This window comes from Pelodiscus sinensis, chromosome 8 (genome assembly GCF_052426305.1).
Source record: "Pelodiscus sinensis isolate ZL-2025 chromosome 8, ASM5242630v1, whole genome shotgun sequence".
Lineage (NCBI taxonomy): Eukaryota > Metazoa > Chordata > Testudines > Trionychidae > Pelodiscus > Pelodiscus sinensis.
The window spans coordinates 41,565,964-41,581,648 of record NC_143059.1 but is presented as its reverse complement, the minus strand read 5'-3'; the positions used below and the strand labels follow the sequence as shown (position 1 = coordinate 41,581,648).

General features: G+C 39.3%; 1 protein-coding gene across 7 annotated transcripts in view; it reads left to right on the top strand.

The window, feature by feature from the left end:
- EXOC6 (exocyst complex component 6) overlaps nucleotides 1–15,685 on the top strand; it is a 219,444-nt gene that overhangs the window by 115,565 nt on the left and 88,194 nt on the right. For all 7 annotated transcript variants that reach the window (XM_025179786.3, XM_006113178.5, XM_089780169.1 and 4 more), the window contains one exon: nucleotides 3,185–3,319. In XM_025179786.3, the coding sequence (XP_025035571.1) occupies nucleotides 3,185–3,319 (135 nt within the window). The remainder of the gene's footprint in view (nucleotides 1–3,184; nucleotides 3,320–15,685) is intronic.

Genomic DNA, 15,685 nt, shown 5'->3' with positions numbered 1-15,685 from the left:
GGCTGTGCTGCTTAGTCTGCTAGCAAGGAGGGGTGAAGGCTGCTGGGTGATAGACCACCTTTATGCAGCCAGTGGCATATGCTTAACATTGCCATGCTGGACTTTCCACATTTATTGACAAATACAATTTGCAGATTTTTGCAAAAGTTTAAAATATTGTACACAGAATTTTTAATTTTTGGTGCTGAATTCCCTCAGGAATATGGGGTAAGTAGTTGTGAGGGAGAGGGGGCTGTAAAAATGGTGTTGAGTAATAGGGGGAGTCTATGCATGGGAGAGTACTGGGCATGGGATTTGCTAGGCCTAAGTGAGTGGGAAACTTGGCAGGCGGGGGCTGTAATGAATTCTGGCAGCGCAGGGTTGGGATTCAGGGTGCAGGTGAGAGGGAAGTATAGGGTTTAGGGGTAAAGTTGGCACTGTGCAGTGGTTCTGGGCAAAGTGGGCACAATGCAGGGGTTAGAGGCAGTGTTCCCATTAACATTTTCTGTCCTTGGGCTGGAATTTTCTTTTAGGCAGGTTGAAATTTTTTATGTGCACCACCAATATTGAGGTAGTGTGTGTGTGGTTGTGCACCTCCAATACAAACAAAACACACACACACATATATATATTTTTAAGCACTCTAAGTGTGGAAGAAAACATATTAAAACAAGGGATATTTAGCAAGCAGCAATGCTTATGGTATTTAATATGAAATCAAATAAAAAAGAAAATTAACACTACCCTGGGAGCACATGTATCATTAACTTTTGTTACAGCTCAAGCTAGTACTTGCTACTTCTGACTTATAAGAGCCAGAACTCTACTACATAGCAAAGATCTGGCCTTAATGCAATACAACATACTTAATGACAATATGTATTAATTAATAACATAGGATTTTAAGGAGCTTCAGGAGGTAGCCGAGTTAGTCTGTTACAGAAAAAAACAACAAATGGTCTGGTAGCACTTTATAGACTAACAAAACATGTAGATGGTATCATGAGCTTTTGTGGGCACAGACGACTTCTTCAGATGACCGGAGTTATGAGTTGGGGATATGAAAACTCGAAATAAATAGGAGAAGGGAAGGGGGAGAGGAGTAGTAGAGAAAGATGCTCTGTCTCCCACTCCCCTTCCTGTTTACTGGAGAATGGGTGATATCATTCAGATCAGAGCTTTAGATATCTGCAACACTCCAAAAAATTCTGTTAAAAAAATCTTTTTCTTTCTTACCTTAAGCCATTAACACTATGTAAGCTTTGTTTGAAATATAATCATGCAAATGTCCTGGCACTCATGCGCTTACAAGCACACCATGCAGCCTTCTTTCTCCCTCAACCCTGCCAGACAGAGAGGACTGCAGCAGGTCAGAATCCCCAAACAAACTGCCCCCTGCCTCCACTTCCCTGCATAGATGCCAGCACCTACTTACCCCATCTTTCCCCACCTACCCTGAAGTCCTCTCCTTATCTCCCCCTTCCCAACAGGCTTGGGATTGCTCAGTTTCTGTGTCTCTCTCTCTCACGCAGTCAGGACTCTGCAAATTCCCCTCCCCTCTGAATCCCCCTCAGCTATTTATTTACTTACTCACTCATTCTCTCGCTCTCACTCTCTCCTCCTCTTTTCCCCTCCCCCAGCCACTTATTCCCTGCTTATCTCCCTTTTTACCTACTTGAACTCTGGGAGCTGCTCAGTTTCAAGCACAGAGCAGCCCCATTTAGATGCTTCCTCAGCGAGAGGACATCTCTCCTTCCACTGGTCAGCTGAGCTCCCTGCCTGCGTGGGAGCTTTGAACTTCTAAGCGGAGCTCAGAAAACAGCTAGGTGATCACACAGGCATGCAGCTTACAGGGAACTTAGGTTAGAGGTAAAGGGGGCACCATACTGGATTCCAGGGGCTGGGGAGCCCATAGATGTCAGGGGAAATGGGGGATGCTATGCTCATGGGGCACAGAGGCGCCTAACACAAGTTCACCAAGGACGCCATTTTCCCGAAGGCCAGCCCTGGTTTTTCATTCTGCCATGTCAGTGACCACATGGGATGTTAGTGCACAGAAAGCTGGTGCACCGTAGATCATGCCCTGCCTTGGGGTGCACACTCTGTGTAGATGAGCTCTTGTTTCATTCCCTGCAGTTACATGCTGTGCTGTGGTGGCAGTAGGGTCCACTGAAAGCTGATGAATGATATTGCAGTTTAAGAACTAGGTTGAGGCCAGGAGATATAAATTCTAGTCTATGGATGCTATATTATCTTGAGAAGTGACATAATCTCTCTGTGTCTTTGGCTTTGTCTACACTTACTGGCACTGTCAGTCTACTTCACCTATGCAAATAGCACAGCTGAAGTTGACATACTCACTGTGGCATCTTGCATGCAGTAAGGTCAGTGGGGAGGGGGGAAGAGGCTGCTCACCCATCAATGCCAGCTACTCTTCTCATCTTGGTGGAGTACTGGCATTGACACGTTCACACTCAGAGATCATTTTATCCTGTCTAAGCAGATGCAATAAATCAAGGGCTGGTGGATCGATTGCTGCAGCATTGATCCACTGCATAGTGTAAACAAGGCCTTAGTTCAACATCTGTAAAATAGGATAGTTCCTGAACTCTCAGGGACAATGTGAAGATAAAATATTGTATTTGAGGTACTTAGTTACTAAAATGATTACGGGCCATAGAGAAGCCTAAAAAGACAGAGATGATTTAAGAAATGTTGAAGTGATGTTTCATTAAACCAAGTCCTATCTGTTTTGTGTGCTGAACAAAGACATGGGTCTAGTAGAGAAAGAATATATCTCATAATATTGGTACATAGTTTATACACAAAGGAGCAATCTCAATTTTGAAATTTTCTACCTTCTGTTTTTTACTTTGTGATCTTAACATTTCATCTAATGCAGAGATTTTTCTGGTATGAAATTATTAATTTGGCTATGGTGATCTTTTTTCCATACAATTTTTTTTAAATTGATTGGTGATTGTAATATTTGTTTTTAAACTTTTGACTCTTTGTGAGTATGCTGTAGTATGACTTACAAGCAGTATTTGCATTCTGACTTTAAAATTGGTAGTTACTCTGTTGTAGCCTGTAAAACTATAATTATCTACTAGCAACGCAGTGACTGAAAGCAATAACTCTTACAAAAAATCAGCTGATATTTATTGATGCAAGGGCATTTTACTGGACATTTGTTCTTTTGTAGCTGGTGCAAATCATCATAAACACAACACATCTGGAACAAGCCTGTAAATACCTTGAGGACTTCATAACTAACATTACAAATATTTCCCAAGAGACTGTTCACACTGCAAGACTGTATGGTCTTTCCACTTTTAAGGTATGTAATATGTCAACATGTAAATTATGAAGTCTAAAAATCTTTGCGTTAAAATCACCATAAATTAACTGTGAAAAAGAAAGAAAGAGGACCAAAAGAGTTTGTACAGTTTTTAACATGAACAGGTTCCTAAATTTTGAGAATTAAAGAGAAATGACCAGTATTAATAGGACACAAAAATGTGTTTGTGTACATTGAAACAATTGGCAAACTCTTGCAGATAGTTCATGCCTGAAACTTGGGGTAACTTGTGGTTTTAGTATTGACCACACCATAAACTTTAATATATTGTATCTCACATACAGTAAAATGTTTATTTCAGAACCTCATATCAAACAGGTTTGCTCAAAAGGAGTGTGTGGGTGTATATAAAGGTTTGCTTTTTCTGCTATATCAGTTCTTCACAATGTATTTTTAAGCATTCTGACGTAATAATGCAAAAGAAACACAGACTTTAAAAAATGAAACTGTTGTAGTATACTTACATTTAAACCTGAAAATGAAAACATAATTCTGATATTGCACTGCTAGAAAACACATTATTATGGAAGCTCTTAAGCAAGCAAAACAAAATGTAGAATTTCACTTGTGCAGTTTAAAAATGCTTTATAAAACAATAATAGTTACATATTTGCCTTGGTAGAATTGGGTTCTACTGAATTTTCATTTAGATTAAGAAATAAGATTAATGCACAATAATAAATGTAAAAATGTATTTATGAATGGCGCTGTACCACATGACTTTATTTATACTGATGTTTGTTGTCCAGAACTTAAAGGTTTGAGTCAATACAATTCAATGATTGATAGTATTTTAAATGGAAGGGGAGGGCAGAAAAACTGGGTTGGGGGAGGCTATGGGCAGAAACAATTATTGATTCCTAAATCCTGATATTAGCTGATCATATGAATCTAATAGTGTACATTGAGGAGTGGCTACCTTATAGATAGATGTCGGTCTTATAGCACACAAAAAGAGCTACGTGTAGAAGGTTAATGAACTTCAAGTCTAGACCCAGAACATATTTTCATGGCAGTTCATCAAGCTCTGAGGGTGTGTCCCAGAACAGGCAGGCAGACATGCTAGTGCTAATTGAACTAGCACACCAGAAACAGCAATGTGGCTATAGAGGCTGAAACTAGCATCCAAGGCATGGGGCAGGATTGTACTTGAGCACCTAGTCTGAGCTGCCATCCAAGTCACCATAGTCACACTGCTATTTTTAGCATGCAACCTGTGTTGCTGTCTAACCATGCTGGGAAGCCACTCCCAGCTGCTGTGTAGTTATACCCTTTGCCTGTTGTGTGGCATCATGGTTCTTCTATTGATTTTAACAAGATGATTTTCCAGGAAGTGTTTATCTTATTGGGAATATTGTGTTCTTCTGAAGGCTGGTTTCTAGTGTCAGGTAAACAGTAGTATAATCTAGATTATAGTCATTATGGCATAGTCCTGAATCACATGTAAAATAATTGTTTTATTATTTGTATTATATTAGTGCCTAGAGGCCACCAGTCAAGCATCATAGACCCATTATCTGAGGTGCCATGCAAATATCATAAAAACAAAGTCCCTGTCCAAAGGAATCTACATATACAAAGCTAGTCTGACAACTTTTATTCTCTATTAGAATACTCATTTAATATGTGAGAATCCAGTAAATTCTGTAGATCTCTCCATTATAGCTTCATGTGTCCATATATCTTTTTTTTGGAGGGGAGGGTACTTTTACACTCATAAATCTGTTTTTTTTGCCACAGTTTGATCTCTAAAATATTCAATTAGACAAGAATTGTCAAGCCAGATTATACCAAAGTTCTGTCTAGTCAGGTATCTTGCCTCTGGCAGTGTCCACTGCCTGATAAATACGTTCTGGAATGTAGGTGCTGGTCAGTTTATTGCACATGTTACTTCAAAGTACATATATCAACACCTTTCCACCTGCTTGAAAATACTACTTCACTTCCACTTGCATAAACTTAATTTATTCAAAGGATGAAATGGGTAAACTAAATTTCAGGAATGTGAAAAGAACCATCACATCAGAGCAATTGATAGATGTAAACTCTTATTCTTGGCCCTTAGAGGGATTCATGGCTCTTTGCTGATAGCCAAGAAATAATGTTGAAACTTGCGCTGAGTGGTCGTGATTAAGCGAACTACCCCCTTCCCTTGAGTTCGCTAGGACTGTGCAGAACTCTGGTCTGCCCCCTTGCTTACCTGGGGAGTTGTCAATAAATTTAGACCAAGTACCAGTTTGTGTTTTAATTAATGAGCATAACTTTATTGATGTTGCCACTTAATGAATAACAAAGTTAAAAGATAACAGCTAAGAAATAAAAGAAAATGAATAAAAAAAGAAAAATACAAAAAGCAAATTGTTTCTGCTGGCGTGATTACAAGGATACTTAGTGGCGTCAGCTAACTCGTTATAAAGTTTTTTAATTTCTTCTAGATTAATTATTTTTTTAAAAGAACTGCAGCTATGAGGATCCTCGATCTTATAGGTTATCAAGATTATTTTGTTTTTCTTGATTTGATTTTTTGACACTTTGTCAGATTTTTTGACTCTTTTTGTTACATTTTTTTTTTAGAGTCTTTTGTTAAGTTTTTTTTGACTCACCAGATCAGGTGTAGCAGCATCTCTCTACTAACCAGGTAGAGGATGACGAATGCTGTTACAATGCCTGCCTCGATATGGACCTCCTGCCTCTTGTCGTCAGAGAGCAGCACGTGAGTTCAGTTTCCAGAATGAGTTGTAGATGATGAGGTACCCGCAGTTATTACTGCAGGGTATTTATGGCCTGATCTCTCATTGTCTATTCAGTTCTGTGGTTAATTTGAGATGCAAATAATTTTTTTCTTTTAAAGGCTAGCGAATTAGCTGAGGATCTTGTAAGTAGATGCAAAGAATGTTTTTTACTTACACCAAATTTGGTGTGCTACTCAATAGCTAGCGAATGAGATGAAGCTCTTGTAATTAAGATGCAAGGAATTTTTTCTACTTGCACCAAATTTGGTATGTTGTTGAAGAGCTAGAGACTCAGGTGAGGATTTTTACTCTTACAAATTTTACTGCTTATCCTAAATTATCATGTTTCCTAACACATTTCCTAATACATTCCTTCTTAACAGCAAAAAGACAATTCATGTAGTCTGTGGTTAGGCTACTTCCTCTTAAACATAGCTGTCTGTGCTTTTGCTATAGAATTAATTTTAAAGAGCTGCTAAGCACACATGACAAAACTCAGAAACCCTTGGCTCACTTTCAGGTTTTTAGGAGGAGTGTTCCCTAGTGGTTATAAATCTTTCTGCCTCTGTCCATCCCCATCCTGTCTCTGTTCTATCCATTCCACATACCAACTACTACGTCTGTCTCCCTCTGCTCCTGTCCCTTCCACCTCTCTGCTTCTATTCCTGCCTTTTCTCTTCTTCTCACTGCTCTGTATTCAAGTCAAGCTGCATCCTCCTCTTCCCTGCCAGGGGCAAGCAGTGGGTACATTGAAGCACATGAGATGCTGTTTTTTCTCTCATTTCTGGTGCCATGCACCACAGAAGCTCTCAGCTACCAAGAAGAACAATTGCAGGGAAAGTACTGCTCAGCACCTGTAGCTTTGGGATGGAGCATCCAGGTGCAGTTTGTTTGGTACATTGCAGCTATGCAGGGATGGAACATGCTCAGTGCAGATGGATTCATCAAAAGAATTTAGCTGCCAGACTCTCAGCAAGCTTCTGTTGATCATGTATAACTCAAAACATTTTCAGAGGTTATAACTTGGCCAGATTTGAGCTGATTTACATAGCACTGCAGAAGATACATCTCTGACAGTAGAATAATTCCCTTCGCCATCCTGGCAGTTGTCAAGTCCCTGCTTCATAACACAGAGCTTCTCAATGAAACACCTCAAAATAAATAAGATTGACGAAACAACCGATTTCCTCCCCATCTGTGCCTCAGAAATGGCTGGATAATTTTAGCTGAAATGTGCTGATAAAGTTTTGAGGCAGATGCTCATCATGGCAATTTCATCTTCAATCGTTACTTTGACAAAGTTTAAACTACTAGAAAAAAGATAATTTAATGGAAATATGTCCCGTTCTTTACCTCTCCGTAGGTTCTTAAATGGCCCTCAACAGCATAGTAGCAGACTGCCTCCCAGTTAATGAATTTATTGTTGTTCCACAGAGGTAGGAAAGTACTATGTCTATTTTCCAGATGGGGGACAGACACTAAGGGTGTGTCTAGACTACAGGGTTTTGTCGACAAAAGTGGACTTTTGTCAACAAAACTATACCTGCATCTACACTGCCGCTGAGTTCTGTCGACATAATGTTGACAGAACTCAGCAGTTTTGTTGATGGCGCTAAACCTCATTCTACGAGGAGTAACGCCTTTTGTCAACACTGTTCTGTCAACAGAAGGCGTTATTGCATCTACACTGTCCTTTGCGCCTACACTGTCGTGTCGACAAAGCGGCTTGCTTTGTCGACAGAACTGGATGTAGTCTAGACACTCTTTGTCGACAGAGGCTTTGTTGACAGTATCTGTCGACAAAACTTCTGTTGACAAAAGCCTGCAGACTAGACGTACCCTAAGTGACCTACTGTTGTCACACAGGATGTGTATGGCAGGATGAAGATTAAACCCGTGGAGTCCAAATCCACAACTTGAATCGCAAAGCTATCCTTCCTCCTCAGTCAGAAGTAGAGTTGTCACCTCTCCCTGTTTCACTCCCTGTTTCACTCCCTGGGTGTCTCCTGGAATTGGGCTCCATCCCCTGGAGGCTCCTGAAGCAGACCAGCCACTAAAAGCCCCAAGCAACAACTCCACAGCTCCCCTTGGCTGGGAACTGCAGCTAGTGGGAGCTTCAGGGGCTACATGTAGAACTGTCTGATCTCCAGCCAAGGGGTTATAGGAAGGGATATATGGGCCGCTTCTTATAGTGCCATGGGATCAAGGAGCAGGCAGGGGACCTGCCTTAGCCCTGCTGCACTGCCAACTGGGACTTGGAGCCACCCAAGGTAAGTGCCACCCAGCCAGAGCCTGTACCCTGACCCCTTCCTCCACCCTCACATCCTGTCCCTGAGCCCCATCCTACCTAAACTCCATCCCATACCCTGCATCCCCTCCTGTTCCCCAACCCCTTGCAGCAGCTTTGGGTCCCTTTTTTCACCCAAGTTCCCTCCTAGAGCCTGCACCTCTCCTCCACTCTTGTCTCATCCCTGAGTCCCCTCCCAGATCTTGCAGCGCAACCCCCTGCCTTAGCTCTGAACCCTCCACACCTAAATTTCCTCACAGAGCCTACATCCTTCCCCTCATTCTGTACCCTAACCACCTATCCCAGGCTCAGGCCAGAGCCCCTTCCCACACTCCTAGCCCCTTGGCCTCTTCCCACCTCCCCAACCTCTTACCCCATCTGGTGGGGAAGAGTGAGCAACAGTGGGAGCGGAGAGGGAGTGAGCACTGGTCAGGCCTCAGAGAAAGGATGGAGCAGGGGCTGGGCCTCATGAAAGGGAAGGGGCAAGGCGAGAGTGTTTGGGTTTTGTATAATTATACAGTTGGAAACCCTAGTTGTAAGTCAGATAGGTGTATGTGATTGACTCCAAGGGTAGGTCTACACTACCAAGCAAAGTTGAAAAAAGATATACAAATTGCAAACCACAATTTGCATATCTTTTTCTGCTTTTCTTTTGAAAGAGGCTTTCCTGAAATTTGGCCCATCTACACAGCACCAAATTTTGGAAAAAACTCTTCTTTCAAGCCATCCCTTCTTCCTCATAGAATGAGGATTAAAGGGATGGCAAAAAAACCACGTCCGCTTTTTTTGAAATTGTTCCGAAAAAGTAGACACATTCCTTGGACACAGCATAGCTTTTCCGGGCTACCTCTGGTATCCCAGAAAAGCTCTGCAGTCTAGACATAGCCCAAACCTAGCAACACAAACTAAATCTTTAAAGACAGTTTATGTGAGCAAGTTCCATTCTAGCCAAGTAATTCAAAATGTCCACAACTAAGAAAAATCACACCAGAATCTGGCCCCTGCTCAGAGTCAGACTGTATTGTACCACAGTGACACATAAAAGCCAGAAAGATGTTCACCTGGAGATTCCATATGATGTAGAGCCAGTGTAGTGGCACTATGCTGTAAAGTTTTCTGGTCCTGACATGGGAGCTGAAAAGTTTGTGTTTCAGTGGTCTCTGGCTGCCAAAAGAGTCCCTTGAAATGTGGTCAGCTGTGCATAAAGCAGAGCAGGGTTTGGACTGAAAATCAGCTGAAATAATTTGGTTTACCTGCCATGGTCAAGATCCTTACAAAGTTCGGCAGAAAGTTGACTCATAGGAATACTGCCATCAGTTCTTCTCATACAGTTAAGGAAAATATATATGCATGTATTACTCATATAATTTATGGGTACCTGGGAAGCAGCTTGAAGATGTCAGATACATAGGAGCCATATGTTTATTGGAACTTTGGAGTAGAAATCAGTTTCTCTCACAATAATTTGAATAAGAAGTTAAATGAACATAACATGGGTTTAGAGATGCTATTTCAATATGATCAGTTGCCTTGTAGCAACTATTAATTTACTTATACCTTTAATTTACAGATAAAATAACATACCCTACCAGATTTTAAAATGAAACAGTGTCTGAAGATTATGTAGAAGTTATTAAATGGACTTACGTTAATAATGAGCTTAGCCTTACAATGGTAAACATGTCAGGATATGAAAGTCATGTCTTTCTTGAGAATTACATAGTGCTATAAATTAAAATGTCATGCTTTGGGTGAATGAATAATAATCCCATTATAGATCATTCAGAATGAACAACTGTATCTTTGTAACTATTGATGGGTTCATTTTTTAAGACACACAAACTGGAAGATAGTTTATGTCAAACATCTTTGAAGTTACACCTAAACATTTCTCTGACTTGGTTATGCACGTTGGCTGTTATTTTATATTTGTTTTAATTTTTAATTGTAGTTAGTTCATAACAAAAGAGGAGATACATTAAATGTGACTACTATACTTTATCTGAAAATATATTATAATTGACAAATGTCTGTTTGTTGAGCAGTCTTCCAAATGATAAAAGTCTTTTCTCTCTCAAACTTTAAAAAAACAAACAATATAAATTCATCATAACACCGTGGAAAAAGCAGAGATCTCACCTACATTGTGAGTTACAAGTCAGAATAATTGAATGGAAGATGTTCAGAGCTACTAATAGTGATCCAGTTAACTAATTGTCAATTAAAGTTAAAATAAAAATACAATTATCTATTTTTTAAACATGGGATAATTCATCTCATAATTATCTTATTATGTTTGTATGGAAGCTATGATCTAATAGTTCAGAAGATGGGTGTGGAAAATCATTGAAGAATCCTCTCAAACACTAGAAGCTCTCCTATGAGAGGTGCCAACATAGATTTCTGTTCTTGAGGATAAGTGCTCCTCTTTTAGATCAGCTCCTGGAGAAACAGTTGGTAGTAGCTGAGGTTCAGATGGAGTTCCTACATTTTCTGCAAGCATCATACAATGTCTGTTGTACTTCTGCCAGCTTAATGACTGTGGCAGTTATGTACCGATGCGTGAGAGTTTTTTAGGTCTATGAAGAGAAATGGAAAACGTGGAGAAAGGTCCACAAGAGACATTTCTTTTCTCTGATTCTCTTTTGACAGCTTGTGTGATGGTAGAAAGAGCTGTGAAGTGAGAACTGTATATGCGCTATTCCTATCATGTTTTGATTCTTTGGCAACAGGTATAGTTCTGAAATCCAATATTTAATAATACTTGTCTAATAAATTGTTGACTATTGAAGTAAAAGAAATTTTATTGGGTACAGTTGTGAAACCATAAAGACTTTGGTCGGTTCTCACATTACATTTATACAGACATGATTTGTAGATTTTTATTCTGGAGCGCCATAGTGTGGTGATGAATTCCTTGTTATGACATACATTTTGAATGAATATCTTTTTATTGTTTTGAACATCTAAATGAAAGCAAAGCGTAGTAGGTTAAGTTTATCAAAGCAGAAGTTAAGGATGTTTTAAACTTCATGTATGAGCAAATTTTAAATTTATGTATGTTCTTCTAAACACATCCTGTAAAGTGTGTGGGGTGAGTTTACATTCTCTCCAGCAAAGGCTGGGTTTGTTCAACTTTTATTTTTTTGGTAATTACTGGGTAATTTTGGGTAACTCTTAACCAGTTGCATATTGAATTTTAGGTACATAATAAATTACTTATGTATACATTGGTACACTCAAACAAATATATATATTATGTAATGGGTTGGAGTGGCCACCCACTGACCCCGAAGGGGAGGCGCCCCTCCCAAAGCTGACCATCTTACATATTGGTACACTCAAACAAAGGAACAGAATTTCTTAAATTAATGCAATATAAAGAATTAATCCTGTTGAGTAGTTCTGTCTTCTATACTTCTTTTTTATACCAAAATGCAAGACTAAACTCATCCAATTCTAATATCACCTCTGGCACAGATGTTAAAGGATGGGTGAGGTACAGTGAGATATCATCATTGTAGAGCGGTGCATTTATATTTTCCACCTGGAGGCCTGCAATTTTCCCATTAGCTCACATTTGTTCTGCTTTTGGTTTTGAAAGTAGAGTAAAGAGCAAAGGTGAAGAAGGCTCCCCTGTAGCGGGGCCTTCCAGTTATGTCTCCCATGTGAATGAGCATGTGTGTATGTTTATAGATATACATTTTATTGGATATTGGTATAGATTTCTCCATCCAAGTATTTAAATTACCCATTCAGTCCAACCAAGGCTTTCCACGATTCAAGAGATGAGAAATAATTCAGATATTTTAGTCTGGCCAGGTGAATACAGTTTAATGTTCACTCAAATTATCTGCTGATTTCATTCTTACAATTAACTGTGTTTAACTTTCCTATGAATCTCTCAGGCTTTATTAGAATCCATCACAGAAATTTTGTGTCTGTGTTTAGTAAGGTTATTAGATAAGCTTACTAATCCATTAAAATTCATCCTTCAGTTTTGTTTATTCCACACTGCATGTATATTCCTCTGTTTTTCTTATTTATTTGTAACTTGTTCTTAATATTTAAACAATTCTTCTCCGTTAATATATTATAAAAAGAGATGTCACCTGGCCAAGGGCATATTCTAGTTTGTATGAGCATATTTCTACATCAAATTTTTATTTGCTTTTGCTGCAGTTCATTTGGGCACAAAATGTTTATCTAAATAATTCTGTATCAAAGCAGTTTGTTTTGTATATTCTGGAAGTCAACTAAGTTTTTAGGAGCTCCTATTATCACACAACTCTGCTTCCTCCTATCACTATAGTGTCCTTTCTTTAAGTATTGTGGCTAAAGGTTTTAGAACGAATGGTGGTAAAATACTCTTATTCAAAATCAGTATAAAGGCACAACACTGCATTTCTTATCTCAGTTTTTTCTGATTCTTTTGTCCTGGAAGAATTGAGTGCAACCTCCTACCAGAGTACTTTTGCTCTTATTCTTTTTCTAAACTCTTTTTACAGCTTTAGTACAGAAGAGAGACAACAAAAAGACAAAGAAATTCAGAAAGAAGAATATAGGAAATATGGATACTGGAAAAGGAGGGAGTGGAATGTTTTGCTGCAGAGGTCCTTACAGATAAGGTCATATAAGAAAATGTTCTTCAAGAAGTTAGTTGAAAAATTTGCCATCTTTGTAAGTTCCCTCTGGATTCTCTGCCTTGGGATGTGTCCAAAGTAAAGCAGACTCTTTGAAGTAATAAGTTGTTCTTAGGGCTCAGTTTAGTTTCCCTGAAGTGCTTCCTAGCTTTTTTACCTGCTTATTCAGCCTGCCATAAAACTTGAGAGGTGATCATCCTTTTGTGTCCCTCTTGAATCCTGCCTGCCATTCCAGCTGCCATGGTCTCATTCCAGTTTTTTAGACTCTCTGGGCCTCTGGACTTCTAGTGTGATCTCTCCCTCACTTCTGCTGTTACAGGTTGGTTTCCTCCTAACAGGAACATTTGTTGTGCTACTTCTTCTGCAGTGGAAAACAGACTGTAGGATCTACCCAACTGGTTTAGTTCTGCTGTACTTCCAAAGAAAATAATTTCATGCTGGTTAGGTCCATGTGTGAATCACACTCAGATAGGGTCCTTTCCTCCTTACCTCACACATCCCAGCTGAGCAACCATCTGTATTTCTTCCAACTTCATGTTGCAACTAACACTTCCTGTATGACTGTCTTCATGACTAATTTTGCATACAAGGACTCTCACTGGCTGGTAAGTGCTTTCATAACCAAATTGTCCAGTGTTTCTCTCTCTCCCCCTTTACCTCCATTCAGGATCCATAACCAGGTTGTTCACAGAGTGGGATGTTCCATTGCTTCCCAAACCCAGCGGTGTGGCTGCTGTTTCTTAGCTATTAGAACCTTCTCTTTTTCCTTTTGATGGCTGTAGTTTAGACCTTCTGTCAGTAAAGAAGATTCTGACTATTGCTGCTACTGAGAAAGAAGTTTGCCTTAGCAGCTCTCATATATACTGGCCTACATCTTTCTCTTCTCACTGGAAGTGTGATGCCTGTAGAGCCAGTGTATTTTAGGAGCTCTTCTTCCTAAGGATACTGAAGGTTGGTGCACAGCTGTCCTACTCTTGCCTCTTCTCAGCACTGTCTTTTTATTTGGTGAGGTGCTGGGCATGCATCTCTTCCCCTATTGAATGATAAAAGACTACTCCAAATTAATCCTTAATCTCAGTTCATTAATAACCACCTAAGTAGGGCTTCCAAGTATATAAAGAATGACTGGATGTAGAATATCAAGGAAGTATTTTGTGGCAAAAATTGAGTTTTCTGTCTACAATCTCTAGTAAGAGGTAACCACGGTCATCTTCTAGGGTGGTTCCTTTTACATGGCATAGTTTCTCTTTCAATTGTTTGGTCCAGCTCTTGCTGTGGAGTTAGCAAATTTTCATTTCTGAGAAATTCAGCCTTCTCTTTAACCACAGTAGTTAATTTTAGTGCCGCATTCAGTCTAGCTTTAAGTAAGGAATTCTACAGAAATGTCACTTAACTTAAATATATAAGTGTTAGGTTCCTTCAGTTCTGCACTTTGGAATTTCTTGATGCTTGAGGCCACTGTGATTTCCCTAGGTGTTCTATTTTTGGGCTCAGTATTGAGAACTTGAACATATAAACTATCTCTCACTTATGTCAGAATTGTGAGCTGCTAAGCTGCTTTTCTTGGGATGATTCCCCTTCCAACATTTCTTAGGCAGAACTGATCATGTTAAACTTCATCACACCAACTATTTTTTCTATTCTGCTTTCTCCTGACCATGTTTCTCATTCAGAACTAATTAAATCAGCCAAATCTTCTTCAGAGTGTCAAGCAGGCAAGAGAAAGCTTTAAACCTTCAGGGATGCATATGGGATGATGCCTCTTTTTTCTGTGTCTGAGGGCTGATTAGCTCTTTGACAGAGAAGGCTGGTTATAGTGCAATGTCATTCTCTGGCTCTAACTTTCAATCTTTAAAATTATGTCTTGCTAAATAAATTGTTCACTAAGTCACATTGGAGCAAAATAGGGATGGAATGTAAGCTTTTTTGGCAGCTCCACACGGGAATCCTTCCTAAGTCTTAATGTTTGCTGAATTCACAGACTGTAAAGATGTTATCTTAATATTTGGTGTAGGATGGGGATGAGAAAACCCAAAACAAGGGGAAATTATTTATGGGAAATGAGATTGCTTCTCAAATTGTGTTATCTCTTTCATATTTTTCTGTTCTCCTGCTATGGAAGTCTTTTGACTGAAGTTAGAATTAGGAAGATTATGTTAGTTGACTGTTTTGACTGGTGGGCAAGCCTTTTGCTTTTAATGGAAGGACTCTGTCATGGTCTCTCACTTTCCCTACACAATAAATAGAATTTCAGTGCTACACTGTTGCTGTAACCCTGTTGGTCCTTGGATTTTAAAGGGACAAAGTGGGCAGGTAACCTCTTTTACTGAAGCGACTCCTTTTGGTGAGAGAGACACACTTTCCAGCTGAAGAGCTCTGAGTAAGCTTGGCAGCTTGTCTATCATTTAAACAAAAGATCCAATAAAATATATTCTCATCCATCTTGTCTCGAGAACTTCAATGATGAATTTTTCTTATTCTTCATTTCAGTCTTTGTCAGTATCTTTTTTCTTGTCCATGTTATGGTCAGGTATCGATTTACTAAGTACTCATTTGTACTCTATCTGGAGTGTACTGTACATAGTAAATTCAAGGAATATTAATTTACATGTGTTGTAACTTTTTTATTTGGGATTTAGACAACAACAATATAATTTCTTGTGTATAGAGCAAGATGTACTTC